Below are 20,293 nucleotides of genomic sequence, written 5' to 3'. Positions count from 1 at the left end.
AATTTTTATGACCCCTGTTTTCAATCTTATATTTGTAGGGATTCTGCAAAGTGTATGGAATAAAGGACTAATTCTTTGTAACTAGTTCACTTGGTTATCTTTTGGTTTAGGGCTTATTTTTGGAGTACTTGGCTAGACCCAAGCCAGTTTAACACAAGGAAAAGTCTCTATGTATTGAAAAGCATTTTTGTACCACCTGCAAGGTACCAAGCAATGAATTTGACAGTGGAAATCCAGCAATGAACAAAACAAAGTTCCTGTCTTCAAGGAGTTAATGTCCTACTTGAGGCATCAGCTCATAAACATATTTACATATATACAAACGTTATATAGTAGTGACAATGCTGTAAATAAAAATAAAACCACTATCTGAGCGCTTCTTTTGATGGCATTCAGGAAAAGCCTGATACCTGAGCAGAGAAGTGAGCTGGAGAGCCACGTGGCTAGATGGGGAAGGAATCCCGCATGCAGAAGGTGTAGAGGCAGTTGTGTGTTTGGCAAGCTCAAGATGCTCAAGCCGCAGCAAAGCAGGAGACCAGTATGGCCAGAGCAGAGTAAGTGAGGAAGAAGGTTCTGGAAGAGAATGTAGGCAGAAGCCCAGTTACTTAGGGTCTTTTGGACGGGAAAGGGATTTAGATCGTGTCCTAAGTATGGTGAAAAGCCATTGAAGGGTTTTACTCAGGGAAGTGACATCACGTGTTTACATGATAGAGACTCACTCTGGCATCTGGGTGGAAAACAGACTGAGGGAGGTGATGAGTGAAAACAACAAGCTCTATCTAGAGTCTTTTGCAATTGTCCAGACTAGAGACGAGACCTGGGGGAAGTGGTTGGTTGGATTCAAAATACATTGAATAGGAATTTTATATAGTCGGTGAACAGAAGGGTAAACAGACTCCTCAGTTCAGGTCCTAAATAACTAGGTTAACAGTGGTGCCTTTTCCTGAGGTGGGGACCCTGAGGAGATGTGGGTGAAAGGGTAGGAAGCAGCAGTTCTGTCGCATGCAGTAGGAGTGAGATGCCGGTTGGTCATCTGTGTGGGAGATGACAGTAGCCTTCCCAATACTACTGGCACCTATAGGACGGGATTAGCATTTCAGGAAAGTCATCATCATTGTCATGGATATTCATTGAGCTCTTACTATATAACAAGCAGGTTTCTGTAACAAGCAGGTTTCTAAGCATTATCTCATCAAACCATGTGAGGTAAATGCTATTTTCTACACTTGATTAAAGAACTGAGGCTTATATAGGCTGGATAGTTTGTCCAAGGTCACACAGCTAGTAAGCAGTGGGCCTCATACTCAGACTTTTTAACCTCCAAATCTAACTAACTCTGATGTAAATAAATAATGCTTAAATGTACAAAGTAATTTTCAATTTTAAGAAAGGATGGACTTTTAAAAGATCAGCCTTAAATTTAAAATGGGAGTAATTCTCAAATAATACAACTTCATTATGAATTTTAAAAGAAATGGGTTTGTTGTCATATTCAACTGAAATTGAATCCTCGCTTAGTAAAAATTATGCATTCATTAATTCACTTTTAAGGTGGTGAATGTGCACCTTCTAAAATGGCTGCTTACTTTGTGGGAATGTAATTTGCATATATAGTGGTGATCCTAAAAACCATTAAGCTTGACCCTTCCTTGTGAAAAAGAAAGACTGATTATTTTGCAAAGGCAGCTAGAATCCTTTGCTTTGTGAGCTTATTTAACAAAATCACTTTTATAGTGAGCTATCTAATAATAATGGGAAGAGTTGTTGTATCTCTAATGAGAAAAAGTCAAGACATTTTAATTTTGTTTATTTTTATTTTTTTTTATTAGCATATAATGTATTATTTGCCCCAGGGGTACAGGTCTGTGAATCGTCAGGTTTACACACTTCACAGCACTCACCATAGCACAGACCTTCCCCAATGTCCGTTACCCAGCCACCCTTCCCTACCCCGCCTACCCCCCAGCAACCCTCAGTTTGTTTTGTGAGATTAAGAGTCTCTTACAGTTTGTCTCCCTCCCAATCCCATCTTGTTTCATTTTTTCCTTCCCTACCCCCCACAACCCCGTGCCCTGCCTCTCAGATTTCTCATATCAGAAAGATCATATGATAATAAGACATTTTTAATGCTTAACATTTTATATGTGAAATGAAATGGAAGATAACTAAATGTGTCTTGACTGAATCAAAGCAATATAAATAAGAATTCAAATTGAGACCTTTATATACACCTCTCATTCCCTTGGTTTCTACTGATGTCAATAATCTGTCTCTTTTCTTACAAATATCCTGGGATAGACTGTGATAAATGGATCTATTGGTATTTAAAAAAAAAAAAAAAAAAAGTAAAATAAATAAATAAAAACAAAAAATTTTTTTAAAGTCATATGAATTTTCCATATGACTTTCCATAGGATTTGTATTTTATTATTTACTTATTTTTTAAAAGATTTTATTTATTTATTTGAGAGAGAGAAAAGGGCATGAGCATGAATGGGTGGGAGGGCAGAAGGAGAGGAAGAAGCAGACTCCTACTGAGGAGGGAGCCCCGTGTTGGTCTCAATCCCAGAACCCTGAGATCATGACTTGAGCTGAAGGTAGACATTTGACTGAACCACCCAGGCCCCTAGAATTTGTATTTTAAAACCAGTCTTTTTATTATCACAGAATTAGTACATGTACATTATAGAAAATTAGGGAAAAAATTATAAGCAAAAATGACATGATCACATTCTTACCATCTCAGATCATCACTGTTAACATGTAGACTTTTTTGTGTCCACATACATGTACATCTTTATACCAGAAGAGTATGAAATCATATTTTATATACAGCTTTTTAACCTACTTTTTTCGATCATTGACCCCCATCTTTCCATTTCAGAAAATTTTGAACTCCTCTAATAGCCAGACCATATTCCTATTTATGATCCCCCCCAAAAAACATTTCACAGCTAGTGTGTCTAGACTAGATGAAATTTAGGATCACACATTACATCAGAGTGATGTGTTCCATTAGTCTTTTTTTTTCTCTTTTTTTAATCTAACAAAGTCCCTTGTTGAAGAGTCAGGAACAGTTGTTCCTCAGATCATTTCAGCTTCTGGATTTATCTCTAATTTTTGCCATGTCAGTTAGCCTGTTTCTCTGTTTCCTGTATTTCCTACAAAGTGAACATTATATAATGATTTGATAAGTTCAAATTAAGCACTTTGCAACAGATCACAGCATAGGCGATGTTGCTGTGTCTTAACCCACCAGTAGTGATGCTAAAATTGGTCACTGGCTTGGATGATGTGACTCTGATTACTCCATCAGATAGTTAACATTTTTGCCCCTTGCAACAAACTGGGTATTCTAAAACTTCTTGAGTTTAGATCCTATGAAATTGGAAATATACTAACTTGGAACTCAAAGCTGAGCTTAATTTACCTCAGTCAGCAAAATGCTTTTTTGGAGTACAAATTAATAAGGTACAAGAAGGTCCTGGGTAAATTTTAGTTTGTAGAGTTACAATCTCTTAATTTAAAATCAGGTAGGAAGTGGAACAGAGAGTTTTTTTCACAACAAAAAAGGATGTTTATTATGTCACTTGAAGATGAAATACGAATTTGGGGCAGCTGGGTGGCTTAGTCGGTTGAGTGTTGGACTCTTAATTTCAACTTGGTCGTGGTCTCAGGGTTGTGGGATCAAGCCGGGAGAAGCTCCGTGGGGAGTCTGTTTAAGATTCTCTCTCTCTCTCTCTCCCTCTCCCCCCACTCACATGCTCTTGCTTTCTCTCTCTCTCTCTCTCTCAAATAAATAAATATTTTTTAAAAAGAATAATTACAGGGCGCCTTGGTGGCTCAGTGGGTTAAGCCTCTGCCTTTGGTTCAGGTCATGGTCTCAGGATCCTGGGATCAAGCCCCACATTGGACTCTCTGCTCCGTGGGGAGCCTGCTTCCCCCCCACCTCTGCCTGCCTCTCTGCCTACTTGTGATCTCTCTCTCTTTGTCAAATAAATAAATAAAATATTTTTTAAAAATAAAAAGAATAAGTACAAATTGTAAGAAATGTATTACAAATATTGGCCAAAGGAAATTTAATTTATTTGGGAGAATAAAAGCATAATTATAAAGGAAAATAGATTATAGTTTTATAAATCATAGGTTTCACTTCTGTAATCATTATTATCTCCAAAAGTAAGTGTAAAAAAGGCTGTAACTAATTCTGTTTAGAATCGAGATGCATTACAAGCTTTACAACCCAGAAGAAAAACCATGCAGGCAACAAATATTTATAACTGAATGCTGAGATTTTCAAGTGATTATAATTTGCCAAGAGGACAGTACAGGTATTATTTCCCATAATCCTGGGTGTGCAGTCAAATTCACCATTCTCTATATCTAGAATTCCTCAAACAGCTGGTAATGTAGCCTCTTTCAGTCCAGTTCCACACCTACTCACCCTCAAAAGGCATTCAGAGAAACAGAGTTCTCAACAGCAGAATTCCATTGGTGCTTTGTCCCAGAGCATCTGCCCAGTGATAATAAAGTATTTATTATGTAAATACTATAATAAATATATAGTATAATATATAAGTATAAAATGTAAGTATAATAAAGTACAAATACTTTATTTGTTGTCCTTTTAGTAGGGTTTCACGGTTTCCAGTTACTCCCTGTAAAAGTTTGCAGGTCACTTTAGAGTTTGAAGGATAAATCTTTGTAATTGTTATAGAATACTGCTATAGAATAATCCCCTACTGCAGCTCATTTTCTTGGTGAAGATGTCTGTCATGCATTTTATTAGCCATTTATACAGAATGAAATTGAGATTACATTACATCATATACTCCATGCCGTGTTTACTCTATCATGTCTAAGTAATCAGCTGTCCTAAAGCTTTTAGCCTTATCCTTTTGTCTCCAGAGACATGTGTTTAATTAAAAAGCAACTTATTCAGAGTTCAGATTTTTCTTAATTAGTTTGACTTATCCCCATGCATAATGGTATTTCGATTTAGCCATGAAAACCCGCCAAATTGTGATACTGCAGTCCCCAATAGGCCTGAACTCTTATTAGGAAGATGATAGAGAGATCATGGTAAATGGGTTAGGATAGTGGAGTTATCATGGAAATTGATTTATGTGAGTTTTTATCCCTTTGTGATTGAAGGCGTATTTAAAAACTGAAATGAGTTGGATGACTGAAGTAGATGGCTTTAAAAGTTCCTTCCAATGGAGATGCCATGGGCTTTTGTTAAATGAAAATGCACCCATCTGCTTTCTACCTGCAGCATAGCTCCTCTAAGTTCCATCTTGGCTTGACCTCGGAATGTTGAAAGTGGCCAAAGCGTGATCCTTGGCTTTCCGCCTCTTGGTCCCTTGCCTTAAATACTATGTGATGGCTCCTAGATTTTTATCACCTGCCTTGATCATCGCCCAGGACTTAGATTTGTATGTCCAACTGCCTACTGGACATCTCTACTTGGATGTCTAATAGGTACCTCGAACATGTCATATGTCATACGCTCAACTTTTTATACCCATTTGCCCTCATCATTGTCCTCATTCTCCATACACATAACTTCTTCGTAACCATTTTTTACACCTCAGTAAGTGGCACGCCTTTCCACCCATTTGTGCAAAGCAAAAACCCAGTTCCCTCATTTCCCACATAGAGACCCATTAGCCAATCCTGTCATCTGTACCTCCTAAACATCCCAAACCTTGCTGTTTCTTGCTGCTTGTACTGTCTCCGAGACAAAGCTCTCCATCTCCTGCCTGTACTTAGCTTTCCGAGATGTCGCCCCACTTCCAGTAACACCTTCTAATCAGTAATCCATTCTCTTCTCAAGCAGCCAGTCTATTAAGAAAGATAAACTAGACCTGTCAATCCCGACTTAAAACGCTCCAAAGGCCTACTGTTGTCTTTAGAATAATATCTAAACTCTTTACCAAGACCCATGTCAACTGCCCACCTGCCACTCTTTGTCATGTGTTCCAGCTTCCTCCTTTAGTTACTGTGTTTTGGCTACATTGGCCTTTCCGTTCCCCAGACGCAGTAAGCTATTTCCTGGGCCTTTCTACTTTTTGTGTAGAACATCCTTCTAGAGCTTTGCCAGACAGAGCCCTTCTCTTCATTCATGTCGCACCCAGCTGCCCTATAAAAAGGAATAACACCCTTTCCCCCAGCACCCCCAGTTTTTCTGTCTTCTCCATAGCATCTACCAGCCAACCTGTTTGTTTGGGCTTGGTTTTATTTCTTCTCTCATCTCCTTTGTGACGTGATTCAGAGTAGTTATAGAGATGTGGCCTGGGGAAGAACGCATCTGGTGGCAGCTCCTCTGAGAGAAGGGATTGCCCAAGGGAGTGGGAACAGCATTAGGCCACAGATGATTATTAGTCCTACTCACTGGCTTGGGCATATGCAACCTCTGTTCTCCTCCTGTTTCCTACTTTGTATCCATTTCAGTGTACATTTTGACAGTTTTGTTGCGCAAAAGAAACTCATAACAAGTTTGGCTGAATGTTGGTTCGTGGTTACTAAAGCAGCAGTGAGAATTAAATTGTCAGCTCTGCATGGACGATCAGGAACCCAGACATGAGAGCAGGTGTCTAAAGGATGCCGGTAGAATTTTAAACATCCAGTTTAGTCCCTTGAGATGCCCATCTCTCACAAAACAAGTTTGTGGTCTCTGAGGTGAAGCACTTAATAGCTAGAGAGGAAAATAGTAAGGGACAGAGGTAATTTATTCAGAAGAAGTCAGCTTTCTCCATTTGCAGTAAAAGCTGTGAAGTTACCTATTTCTGGCCCTTGGAAAGCCTACCCATGGTTATGTGAAAGCTGTTTTTGCGGTTGTTTGCTTGGGTTGCACTATTGTAGATGAGACCCAAAACAAGGGGTAGATCAAGTCTTTACCCAATGTCCATGGCTCTGGAAGGGTCAAAGCCAAAGCTTAATGTAAAGCCAGAGATGGAACCCAGGACAAAAGATCATGGAAGCCTCTCAGATAGTGGCAGGAATGATGAAGTTAAGAGGGAATACTGCCGCAGAAGAGTTCCCTCCCTTTCCATCCTCATGACAGCTGTTTAATTCCGTAGTCACATGGAGCTTGGGGCTGCCTTCCAGCCACTTCCACGGCTGCCCCGCACATGACCTTGGCTATTACTATTGTGGAAACACATGTGGGACTTGTTTCCATTGGAGTCCCATCATCTTCACTCCCATCTTGGACCAGCCTTCTACCCAGCAGGACTACTTATGTCATAAGAGTATATGCAAACAAATAAACAAAGGTCATCTCCCTGAATAGCTATGATCATTTATATGTGACTGAAAAACCACCAAAAATATTTCAGCTGCCCCACAGCCTTTGGAACAAGTCAAAGAATTCGTCACAGTCCTCAAAACCTGAATTTCATCTTTATTTTTGATAGGATTTGCAACCCTTTCACCTAAAGAAGTTAGCTTACTATGGCGATTTAGACTAATAATACCTAGTGAGATCTATCTTGGCAGCTGTTAGAATATTAAAAAACAAAACCAAACCAAAAAATGCCCTTCTACTTCCAATACTCTTTCCTTCCCCAGTTTTAATCCATAATTTTATGTACCCATTCAGTTTTTTATCCATTCGGAAGAGGACTGTTTTGTTTTCATAAAATATCTTATTGGTTTCTTATGTATTTTCATCATTAAATGCACTTGGGTTATAACTCAGCTCTGTGCAGAAGCTGGTCTTTCATACTGACATTAATAATTCATAACCTCCATAGAATTACTTTAGGCCTTTTAACCAAGTATCGTGAATCTTAACATAGCGAGTGTCATTTTAGCATCCAGTTCAGAGAAAAGACGATTCTGTGACAGCCTTGCTGTCCCAGGAGACCTTGAATAAAAATTTTATTCGTGTTTCCTTTAAAAGTCCAGGACACTTGAAAAACCTAGAGCATAGAAAACATTGCATATCAGAAGTAACAGAATCATGCTAATTAAGTGGCTTTCCAGACTGATAAGCTCTGTAGGGATCAAAGATGGAAGTTGTCCATCAAGCTCATCACAGAAACCTCCACCTGGGGTATAGCATTCAAGTCCAGAAGAGACCTAGGGGGCTCCCTGGACTGGCTACAAAGCCACATGCATACTTCTCCACACCCTATTAGGAAACCACCAGGGAAAGCAGCTACCTTGCTAGGTTCTGTGCCACCAAATCTACCTGGGTGACCTGAGTGTGGAGGCAGGCACAGGACTGTTGGGACTGTGACATTTACTCCCCAAAGAAGCAGCTCTTAGAAATTTGAAGAACAGAGTGATTTAAGTCCGGGAATAATAAAAACAGCCTGTGTTTTTTCCTACTTCAATTAGGTAGTTAGGGTTGAATTTCTTCCACCACCCCCCCTTTTTCCTTTGTTCTTCCTCTCTTTCTTCCTTTCTAAGCTGAAAAGAGACTCATTTTAGAGGGGGGCCTTTTCTCTAGGTTGTTTCTTTCCTTAGTATTAATTTTCTATGTACTCCCATTGGGATCCAGTACTCATAAAATAAATCAGTTTATGTGATCTCCTTCATTTTTATCAAGCCAAACCTGTCTTCTTTCGGAGTAGTGGGGTGTTCTGAAGCACAAGTACATTTCAAAGAAACTAGGCCATTTCCTTTACCCGTTCGTGTTTGCACAAGACGAGGTATTACTGGAAGGTGGAATGATTCAGTCCCTCTGTCGTATATAAAATGGCTACATGGAACCTTTATGAATTTTGAGGAGCAAATGAAATAAAAGAGGACTTTGCTCATCTGAGCCTAAAATTTTTTAATTAACTAGAAATTATTCTGTATATGCAATTGCAGCTGATTCCACTCAAAATGTACCAATGATGAGACTTCCATTTCACAATTGTATTTTGCTTGTATGTGTAATTGTGATAAGGCAGCTTCTTTCTGCTTTTTTAAATCAAATAATACTTACTCACCTTGATTCTCTTGCCCACTCTGAGAAATAGCACTCCCAGTGGACAGGGTTTTGGGATCTTTTTTTAACTGATGTTTTAGTGTGGTGCTTCTCAAACTTTAATGTGCATATAAACACCTATGGATTTTTTTTTTTTTTAAACTTCAGATTGTAATTCAGGAGGTCAGGGCTGAGGCCCAAGATTCTTCATTTCTAGCAAGTTCTAGGTGATGCTAATGGTCTACAGACCACACTTTGAATAGCAAGATTTTAGAATATCTCTATAGAAAAAGTCCCAAATTTAATAATTCTGAAATTGGAGGATGAGGGTAGAATTGAATCTGTGCCTTGTAAAGGCCATTCTGATGGTTCCTGTCCTGGTCTGTGTGTCCTTTGTACTGAGATTACTTCCTTTGTGTCCCTCTACAATGTCTTAGCAGGAAAGTAATGAACAACTTATATGCAAATTCCTTGCAAATGGAGGTTGTGTTTTACTGTATTCCAGTCTTCATATTCCTGGAGCCTAGCAAATTTCCAGGTACCTAATAGATGGCCAATTAGTGGGTCGAACTGAATCAAATTGAATTGATTGAATTGCATTAGAACAATATAGGGATACCTTTATAGACCACTTCCTCTTTAAAAGATTTATATTATATCTATGTAGAAATGTAAAATTCTTTCAGTAATTTATAACTGACCAGTACCCAGAGTTCTATTATTTCAGTTATATTCTCTTAAAATGCAACATGAAAAAGATAAATGCAAATACAAATAAGAGGTAATGAAAATTTAAGAATCCCAAAATTCTATCTCCAGTGAAAGGACTTTGGCAGTCGTTTCTTATTTATGAATTTTTTTCTAGGGATAAGAAAGAAGACATTATTCCTGAACTTTTTTGGCAGATTCAAACCTGTTCTTCTCACTTCTGAAAGAGTACAGATTATTATGGAGTCCTCAGTAAATTATACAAATCCAAAATATCACAGTTATTGTGTTTACATCCTACAAAGATTTCAATTAATCATAGTCTCAATAAGCATGAGCAAATTTAAATGCTATTTTTTTCATTATTTCCTTTCAGTATTTTGTTTTGCCTCTTTTATTTTTTGACAGGTTTCTTGAGATATTATTCATATACCATATAGTTCATTCATTAAAAAATCTGCAGTTGGCTTTTAGCATATTCAAATTTGTGTAGCCATCACCATGATCTATTACAGAACATTTTCATTACTCCAAAAAGAAATCCCATAACCTTAGTCACCACCCTCCAGGTCCTCCATCCCCTAGCAACCACTAATCTACCTTCTATCTCTATAGATTTACCTATTCTGGACATTTCCTATAAGTGGAATCCTACAAGGTGTGGTCCCTGGGGGCTGGTTTCTTTCACTTAACATTTTGAGTTTCAAGGTTGATCCTACATGTCGTAGCATGTATCCTCACTCCCTTCTTGTTACGACCAGATAACATTTCATTTTGTTTACTTATTAATTGGACATTTAGATTGTTTCTGCTTTTCAGCTATTAGTAATAATGCTGTTATAAACACTCATGTACAAGTTTTTTTGTGTGAAAATTTGTTTTTATTTTCCTTGTATATATTACTAGGAATCGAACTGCCAAGTCATATGCTAACTCTGTGTTTCACTCTCTGATGAACTGCCAGACTTTTCCAAAGAGGCTACAATATTTCACATTCCCATTAGCAGCATATAAAAGATTCCAATTTCCCATATCCTCCTCAATGCCTGTTATCTGTCATCTTTATTAAAACCCTACTAGTGGGTGTGAAGTGGTTTTAATTTGCTTTTCCCTGAGGACTAATGATGTTGAGCATCATTCCATGTGCTTGTTGACCATTCGTATATAATTTTGGGGAAATTCTGTCCAATTCCATTGCTCATTTTTTAGTTACACTATTTGTCTTTTCATTATTGAGTTGTAGGATTTATTTATATATTCTAAATACAAATTTTTTTAAATCAAATACATGGCTTACAAAAAATCTCCCATTCTGTGGGTTATGTTTTTACTTGATAGTGCCCTTGAAGCACAAAAGTCTTCAAATTTTATGAAATCTAATTTATTTTTTCTTTTTTTTTTTACTTGTACTTTTGATGCCTTATCCAAGAAACCAATACCTAATGCAAGATCATGAAGGTTTACCCTATGTTTTCTTCTAAGAATTTTATAGTTGTTGCTGTCACGTGTAGGTCTTTGATCCATTTTGAGTTAATTTTTATATATGGTATTGTTTTATTTTTTTTAAGTGCTGTGATCTTGGCTACCATGCAAGTCTGAACAGAGCCCTGAGAACATATCTCTCTGCAGAGTATAATCTTGAAACTTCCAGACATGAAGGTTTAGACATTATTGAGAATGCAGTTGACAATTTGGAGCCCAGGAGCGATAAGCAGAGATTCATGGAGATGTACCCTGCCGCATTCTGTCCACCAATGAAATTCGAGTTTCAGTCTCACATGGGTGATGAGGTCAGTAATTGATTGTTTCAAAACTAATGAATTGTCCTTCATTATATTAGTTAGTTACTCTTCACCTGCTTCAACCTAAGAGTTGTCAGAATTCCCAGTTGTGTTCTCTCCCCTGCCTTTGTTTGGGATCTTAGCTAGTTATATCCTAAGATCAGCCACCACCACCTTCCCCTGCCCCATCCCACCCCATCCCCAGGTGCAATCACTTTTTAAAGCAAGGATCTAGCACTCAGATGCCCGCATTGGCCAACCCTATGGACAAACTCATTTGTAAGCACTACACTGTCTCAGGATAGTTAGTCCTTCCTCCACCTGTAGACATTCAGATCTAAATTCAAAAGGAAATATTTTGCTGGCCCAGTAGAATCTCTCTGAAGACTTCTGATAATCTTCATTTAAAGAATGATCATTATTAAAGAATCATTATTTAAAGAAAAATAATTATAAATGACAGGAGCATGGGAGAGAGGGAGGAAAAGGCAGAACATGTTTTTTAAGACTCCAGTTGTCTCCAAACTGGTAAAATGAGCATTAGAAATGATATATCTCAGGTTCTTTATATGAATTTAGCTTTCTGTCCTATTTTACCCAGAGAAGAATATCCATCTAAGCTGTGTACGAGTGGCAGTGCTATATTTTATTGTCTGCAGCCAGGAAAGCAAGAAGAACCAATTAATGAGCAGGCTAGCTAGCACTTGGTCTTCCAGCTGTGCAAAACAATACTCATAGATTAAAAACTCAGTATTAGCTTATTGTGGTGACAGTGTGTTTTTAAAAATAGATACAGTAGCTACGACAGATTCCTTTATTGTCATATTTTTTCTGAGACACCTAGTGTTAAGATTTGTAAGATAGGCGTGTGCCTGCTGTATTTCTAACCCAATTTTATATTTGCTTGATCTGATAGAGTAAATCACTCAATAAAAAATAGTAAGCGGTTTTTATGCAAAGAGCACGTGAATTTGAGAGGCAGGTGGCTTACCCCACCCAAAGTTATGTTTCCAAAACTAAAGGACTACTGTTATAATGTTTCAGTTATGGATATGTCAAACATAGAAGGATAAAATAGCACAGAGAAGTGATTGGGTTAGCAGTTTTTCATTTTTCTTTCTTTCCTTTTTTTTAATTTTTACTATTATTATTTTTAATAAAGTGAGTCAGTTGCCCCTTTTTCTATGGCCGGTTCTGCCAGGGAGCAGCAGTCTCTGTAATGTTTTGGGGACTCCATAAAAGGAAACCCCCATGTGCCAAGAGCATTTCTGTGACAAGGAAAATGAAAAGAAACTTCATTTCTGGTATAATTTTAATATAACTAAATATAATATAATTAAAAGGCTCTGATTTTGACCTTAACCATTATTGAGATCAGAGCCAAAATATGTTTCTGCTACAGACTGCAAGAAGTAGCACCTTCACATTCATGGTGAATCCCATGATTTGGCTGATACTGGTAAGGCAAGCCATGGTTGAAAGATGCTAATAGTGACATTTCCTGAGTCTTTACTCTATTCCAGGCAGTGTTCTAAGTACTCTCTGTACATGAGCTTATTTCATCCCTGCAAGGACCCCATGGTGTAGGAAATGTTAGTTTCCCCTTTTCACAGAGAAGGAAGCTGAGGGCGAGTAAGCTACCTCCATCCTCTCTGACTGCAGTCAGGCTCTGCCACCTCCCCTCCTTTTGCCTGTGTGGTTCACGTGGGTCCTCCTTTGCACTCTGCCCCGCAGTCATTCTGAATTCCACCAGTGAGACGTCAGCATCAGAGCTCCCTCTCAGCAACTGGCCCATTCTTAGATCTCGAGAAGCTTCCCGCAGCTGCCGTCTTCCCCTGTGGTATCCAGGCCACACAGCTGCGCTCCACTCTCGCCACTCATGTAGCAAGTCCGTATTTAACACCGAAGTTTTGAGGCAGCTCTTCGGGGTAAAGATGTCCCTGGAATCTAGAGGGGATCTGTGTGACTCAGGCAGCATCTAAGTAGGAAACCCATGCCTCTAGAAGCCAGCTCGATGGCCCTGTTGTAACTGTGGTTTCTGATTCCCCCGACCAGGTGTGTCAGGTCAGCGCCCAGCAGCCGGTCCAGGCAGAGCTCATGCTCAGGTACCAGCAGCTGCAGTCCCGACTGGCCACGCTCAAAATCGAGAATGAGGAGGTGAGCACGCTTTCTCCCCCACAAGTAATCTGATTCTAACGTGCACTGGAAGACGTTGTCACATGACCTAGGCATACTGAACATTCCCAACGCAATCTCTTCATCATGCATTTTCAGCTGGTTCCTAAAATACCCCTTGTCACAGATGAAGATTCTATAATATACCAGCAAAGTTTCTATATTATACCAGAGATGAAACCTTTACCAGGGATTCACTACATACACACGTAAACACACCTTTTCTTTTTAAATTTGTAATTTGTACTGAAAACAGTTCCCCTAAATGATCAAATTCAATATATGTGTCCAAGAATACACAATAGTGTGAAAATAAAACTTGACTGACATGTTAATTTAATCCTAACTTCTGAAATGAGTAATTTCTTTGCTTTTTTATATTCTTTAGATTTTTGGTACTAAGCATGGCATTACTGATACAATAGTACAAAAATCATATTTTAAAAGCATACTTGAATGAGAATAGGAAACTGTTTATTTGCTGATATTAGAGGCTTTAGGTGAATAGAACATAAAATGTGGAGTAAATATATGTTGAGCCAGAAAGCAGTCATACAGTTCAGCTGCCTGTTTCTGAAATTAATTTAATTGGATCCATGATCTCCTTCAATAAAATATACCAAAAATGTTTCTAAGGCTCTCAGTCATCACCTATAAGAACCCAAATCAAACTCAAGATTGAAAGTTTACTTACTGGTCAATGTTTGCATAGCCTCGGGCATAATGGAATCTGTATTCTGATGATATTATCAGGAATCTCTCTTTCCATGATTTTGAAATTATATCTTCACATGTGCTTTCCCTCATCCTGGGATAGCCCAAACTACATGGTCCCTATAACTTGCTGTCTCACCCCAGCCCAGGGTCTTTATCTCTGAACTAGGATCCTTTATTGGCCTGACCTCAGTCATGGGTACTTTCCAGACCAGCCATTACATGCAAGAAGTGGAGTTCTTTCATGGATCAGCGTAGAGCTTTTTAACTGACAGCTCCAACAGAAATACGTAATTCTAGAGATAATTCCTGAAAGGAAGGATTGTAGGACAGAAAAAGAAAACAATAACAATAAGTCACCTTGAGGAAGTAAATTAACCAGAATGCACTTTTTTGGTACCCTCTTTTATTTTAATCCCATGGGATGTTGTGAACTCTATGAACATGTGTTTGGTTCTGTTAAAAAAAAAAAACAGTGATGTGTTTCTAGACCAGTCTAGTTTGGTCAAAATCCATTGCAGCTTTCTGGCTTCCATTCTTTCTAGCAGAACCAAACCAGCCCTCTTCCACACATGTGTATTTAAGATGCAACCATGTGATTAAGACTTCAGTCATTGTGTAAAGTCTCACAGATGAGCCTTTCCAAAGAAAAGCTATTGCTCTTCTGGAGGTGTTTTCGAGCTTAGGGTTTTGGCGAGGCATCACCAAACACTTGCCTGGTGCAGTTTACTGGATCCTAATAGATCTACAGTTTGTACATGTAGTGAGTTCCAATTTGTGTGTGTGTGTGTAGCCTTCTGCTGTTTTACTTGGAAACAGTCTTTAAACTCTAGGAAAATAATGTGTTCTACACAAGGTCAAAACTGGCAGCCCACAGACCTGTTTTGTTTGGCTCCCACAGTTTTGGCCTGTTGAAAATGAGCAAGTCTGGTGACTCTCACCTTGCATTGCCTCACGAAGGGAAGAGTGGGATATTTGAATTCTACTTTGCCATAGTCATTCAGCTCCCAATTTTCTTACATTGGACTCTTCCATTTCTGTTGCCTGTCTGGCCTCTGCAGGCCTTTGAGGTTTTGACCTTTAATGTATGCTCTTTGGGGCATATTGTAGAGAAGCATTGTCCTTATAAACTTGATTGGTGGCAAACAGTGCTTTCTGAGGGTTAAAAGCATTTCTCATAGAAACAAATGAATTAGATTGTCCTGACTTTTCCAGTGAGCATGACTGGTGGTTTATGATCGGTTGGATATGGGACTAATGCACTGTCATAGAATGGGATTCCCAACGAAAGGAAGATTTAAGTTGGATTTTTGACAATCAGTAGATTTCCATTGATAGAGAAGGAGGAAAAGTTGTTTCAGTGTATTTCAAAATGTCCTGGAAGATCCTTGATTTCCCAGAGGAATTTGGTCATCATCCAGGCTTATCCTTGAGGATAAGCCAAAGGTGAAGCTGAAGTCAGATGACAAGAGACTTTGGGAGCCAACTAAGGGATTTTGACACTGTTAGGCAGTTCATTTCAGTACAATAAATATTTGTTCATCAACTTCTACGCTCCACATATTTTGCCAGGTGTGGGGAGTACAGAGATGAATGTCACAGTTCGCATCTGTCTTGCATGAGAGCCAGACTATAACAAGTCATTTATATAATACAAAAAATAAGGGAGGTATCTTGGGAAGAAAATAGCAATCATTGCTGATTTAGAGTCCTTTATAGCGCTCTTCTCTACCATAAATAATTTGCCTCTGATCCTCCGCTGATAGAGGTCAGAAAATTGACACATTGCTCTCAAACCAAAATATACAAGGAAAGAAGCATGTCTCTGCCTCTGCACAGACAGATACACATAAAGACCAAAATTCACTGGGAAAGAGTTCAGTTAACTAAAAATAATTACGACTTCCCCGTGAAAATATAAAAGTTGAAAGAGAACTTCATCCAAGTTTACAAAAAGTGTGGACAGGGCAGCTAAATAGAACATGAACGTTTTCACCAAATCTTAAACAACTACACATAATGGGCATGATTTGAAACTGTGGGAAGCTGTTTTAGAAGGCAATTTCCATGCTAAAAGCCTACACGCCATGGATAAATTTTGTTTGCTCTAAAGTGCTTGATTTTTAAAAATTAGTAGCTGTCATTTCAAAAATTAGAAGTTTTTAAAATCTGTTTCCAGTTTCTAAACAATTAGAAAGCCTGATCATACTAGACCTGCATTTCTGCAGGAGGATATCTGGCTGGAGCTGAGATGCTGTGTTTAGACACAGAGCATGTGCTTCTTGTTTGCCATGCTCCCCACTCAGCCCACTTGCCTTATTTCCATTACTTCCTTGGCCCTTGAAGACATTTGAGTTTGTGGCACCGACCTTAGAACAAAGAGCAGTAAGCGTTTATGAAATGACCTAAGTATACTCGCACGTAGTAGAAGCTGAATGAAACTTCAAAAAGGTTGTCATTGAATTTGGGGTGATTTATAATCAGATTATAATAAAGAGATTTATATTTATATTATAAACAGATTTATAATGGATTGTTGTCTCCTCACAACTTCACATTTGCCTATTTGGCCTTTTGAAATGAGCTTTCAGTTTCAGTGTGCTGCCTGCTCACATCACTGTACCTCACTCCTGATCATTTCAGCCTCCCATCGGCCGGCCGGCCAACACACATTTATTAGTGCCCACTGTGGGTTGTACACATAGAGTCAGAGCAGAGCCTGCTGCCCACACAAGTTTACTTCCATTTTTTTTGTTTTCTTTTTCTTTTTTATAAGTTTGGCTTTTTTATTTAGAACATTAGTAAACATTCCTTTTAAAGACAACACTTTGAAAGCACCCTACAGCTAAATAATCACTGATATCTTTCTCACTATAAATATTCTCCACGTTTGTTTCCATCTAATGTTGCTTGGTCTTGCACACATTCTTCACGTTTGCTTTTAATCTTTGTTACAGGGATTTCAGCTTGGGGTTCCTTCCCTCTGCTCCTTTCTTTCCAAGCTAGCTCTGGAGTGATTCCCCCAGAGCTGGGGGTCATCTTCACAGTTGGATTGATGAGCCTTCAAGGATGACTAGGACTGTGTAATGTTCATGGCACAGTGTCATAAAATAATGTGTGTGTTAGAGGTTGGCTTGTGTCCCCCCAAAATGTATATGTTGAAGTACTAACCCCAGTACTTTAGAATAGACCTTTATTTGAACACTAGGGTCTTCAGAGAGGTAAAGTGAGGTCATTCGAGTGGGCCTTCATCCAGTGTGATCAGCGTCCTTGTCAAAAAAGAAAGTTGGCCCACACAGACAGAGGAGGCCATGTGAAGAGACACGGAAGACGGCCGTCTGCAGGCCAAGGATGCGAGCCTGGAACAGACCTTCCCTCATGGCACTAGAGAGGAAGCAGCACTTTGCTCTCAGACTTTTGACCTGTAGGACAATGAACTGCAATCGTTGCGGCCCCCAGTGTGTGGTACTTCGTTCTGGCAGCCCTGGGAAACTAATACAGTATGTTTAAAGAATAAAATCAAAACAACCGTTTTGTTTTCTCCAGTGATCATAATGTCCTGTGAGTAAAAGGGCCAAAGAGCTGGTCTGCAGCCGCCTACAAAAGTCACCTCTTGTCTGTCACTCATTTTGATTCTCAGCACATGGGCATTCCTCTCCAGTGCTGTACATTCTTCGGGTTTTTCATAAATGCCTTGTCATGTTTTTGGCCTCTCCTACCAAAGCTAACTGCGGTTTCCTGCTGCTAATAGGGAGTCATTACAAACCTCATATTAGCTGTTTCGTAGTTGCCTCATTATATTCCTTCCTTGTGGTTTATTAACATGACTTCTGTTTCAGAAGCTGGTGTTATTCTTCATCGAGAACATCCCATGGGTTAGTATGTAGTCCCAGCCATTCTGTCTGTTGTTTTCTGTCACATTCTTTATGCTTCCTGACAATTCCAAATTTAACCATGACACTCTTGCTTCAAAGAAGAAAGTTAAGTAAAGGAAGAAAAACGGTGTTGTTGACAATGACAGGAATCACATCGCTGCTGCTGGTTCCACAGTTTGTGGGCCTGTTACTGTGGAAGCTGCTGGGTGTGGATCCTGTGTGGTTCCCTGGGAAATATACCGCCTTTAAGACCTGGGGCAGTAAGTCTGGTGCTGGGGCAAGGGTCTACTTCAGAGCCCGCAGTTGGTCCACAGATAATCTGTTACCAGATGCTTGAATGGGTGTGACACCCACCAGTTTCCTGAACAGGTTCCTAACAGATAGGACTGGCTCTACACCTGAGCTGAAGGCAGCTGGCTCCGAGTCCCACGCCCCCTCCAGGATGCATAGACAGACATGTCTCCCACCTGGAGCCAGGTTCCAGGGCCACTTCGAGATCTACAGATAGACTGAGGTAAGCAGGTCTGCCTCCAGGACCAGCACTGAGAAGTATGCCTTCTAACAAGATACTGAACATGGAAGATTGCTCCATGACCAGGGCTGAGAAGGACTAGAACTACATCATGGGCTGCTTCACGGTTCACAGCTGGGACCAAGATCAGCAGGCCTATTGAGGCACAAATAGATGTGACTCATCCTGGATCCCTTGGCAGGTAGTTCTAGTGACAGGACCAAAGCCAGATAGGACCATAAGAGAGTCCCCAGAGGGAGCTGGCTATTTCTGGGTCAGTAGCCAGGACCAGGGTTGGGAAGCCTCCCACCTGGGCCCAGGCCTACTTTCTCAACTTGGTTCTCCTCAGTCCTGGGCTCCACCAAGTTTTTACAAATTCTTACCTGGATCCCAAAGCTCCCACAAATGCAATTTTGTCCGTGGATGGCCACCAGATTACTTGTGGGGCAGGGAAGAACATGTGCAGGGGAATCTCCTATTTTGCCATCTTGCTAATGTCACCTCTGGAGGGGTGAGTCTTTTCACTCAGCCTATAAATATATAATCATGACTTCCTTAAAGTAACCACTCACAGTATTTTTTAATAACCTTTAATATTGATTTTTTCCCCCAGTAATCTCTCTCCTTTGCATCATGCACATCCCCAGCAATAATGACTCAGTCTGTTAATTTTCTTTGTACTTTTTTGTTTTATTCTATCACATGATCTCTTTTAGATCGGAACTAACACTGATTAGCATTAATTCTTCCCTAAACAGTATTTTGTTGATTAAAAAAAAAAGTAATTGAAACTATTTCTACTTCCTGTAATAATGAACTGAGTCACTCAGCTGATTATTTCACATTTCACTGTCCTGGACAAGATGTCTAGCCAAGCCTGAAGTCCACAGCACAGAGAACCATATGTTCCCAAAATGAAGAGCATCAAATATTTTGAACAAAAATAAAACATGGTGATTTTGAACTATTAGTTCCCTGATTTGCTTGGAAAAATAAATAGACATTCTCTCTAGAAGATGATAGTCTCACCCTAACTTAAATAAATCTATCAAATAACTCTACCAACTTCAAATAACTCTACCAAAACATCTAGCAAACAGACATCAGATCAAAGAGATGCCCACAGGAACTACAAATATTGACATTATCAGAATGACATTATCAGAATGAAAGAGCCACTTATTGTGTTCAAGGAGCTAAAAGCCAAGCTTAGATTTCAGTAGGGAACATTAAAGTTTGAGAAGCACCACACTAAAACATAAACTATAAACAGTGAAATAACAGATTTTTAAATGTACCATATAGAGATTCTAAAAGTGAGAACTACAATGTCCCAAGTTAACAAATCAGTGGATGGTTTTAACATCAGATTCGACACAGATGAAGAGTGAATTATGAAAGTGGAGGACAAATCAAAAGAAAATAATCAAAATGCAGCATGGAAAAACAAAAGATAGAAAATACAAAGAAAGGGGCACCTGTGTAGTTCAGTCAGTCAAGCATCTGACTTAGGCTCACGTCGTGATCTCAGCGTCCTGGGATTGAGCCTTACACTGGGCTCCCCGCTCAGTGGGGAGTCTGCTTGCCCCCCCCACTACTCTACCCC

General features: G+C 39.3%; 1 protein-coding gene across 2 annotated transcripts in view; it reads left to right on the top strand.

Moving 5' to 3' along the window:
• The window catches only part of SRGAP1 (SLIT-ROBO Rho GTPase activating protein 1), a 266,183-nt gene that overhangs the window by 188,649 nt on the left and 57,241 nt on the right, over positions 1-20,293 (top strand). For both annotated transcript variants that reach the window (XM_032348868.1, XM_032348867.1), the window contains exons 7-8: positions 11,200-11,421; positions 13,468-13,569. In XM_032348868.1, coding sequence (XP_032204759.1) covers positions 11,200-11,421; positions 13,468-13,569 — 324 coding nt within the window. The remainder of the gene's footprint in view (positions 1-11,199; positions 11,422-13,467; positions 13,570-20,293) is intronic.

The sequence above is a fragment of the Mustela erminea genome, chromosome 6 (assembly GCF_009829155.1).
Source record: "Mustela erminea isolate mMusErm1 chromosome 6, mMusErm1.Pri, whole genome shotgun sequence".
In the NCBI taxonomy this organism is placed as follows: Eukaryota; Metazoa; Chordata; class Mammalia; order Carnivora; family Mustelidae; genus Mustela; species Mustela erminea.
The sequence above is the reverse complement of the archived record's forward strand: the minus strand, read 5'-3'. Positions and strand labels throughout refer to the sequence as shown.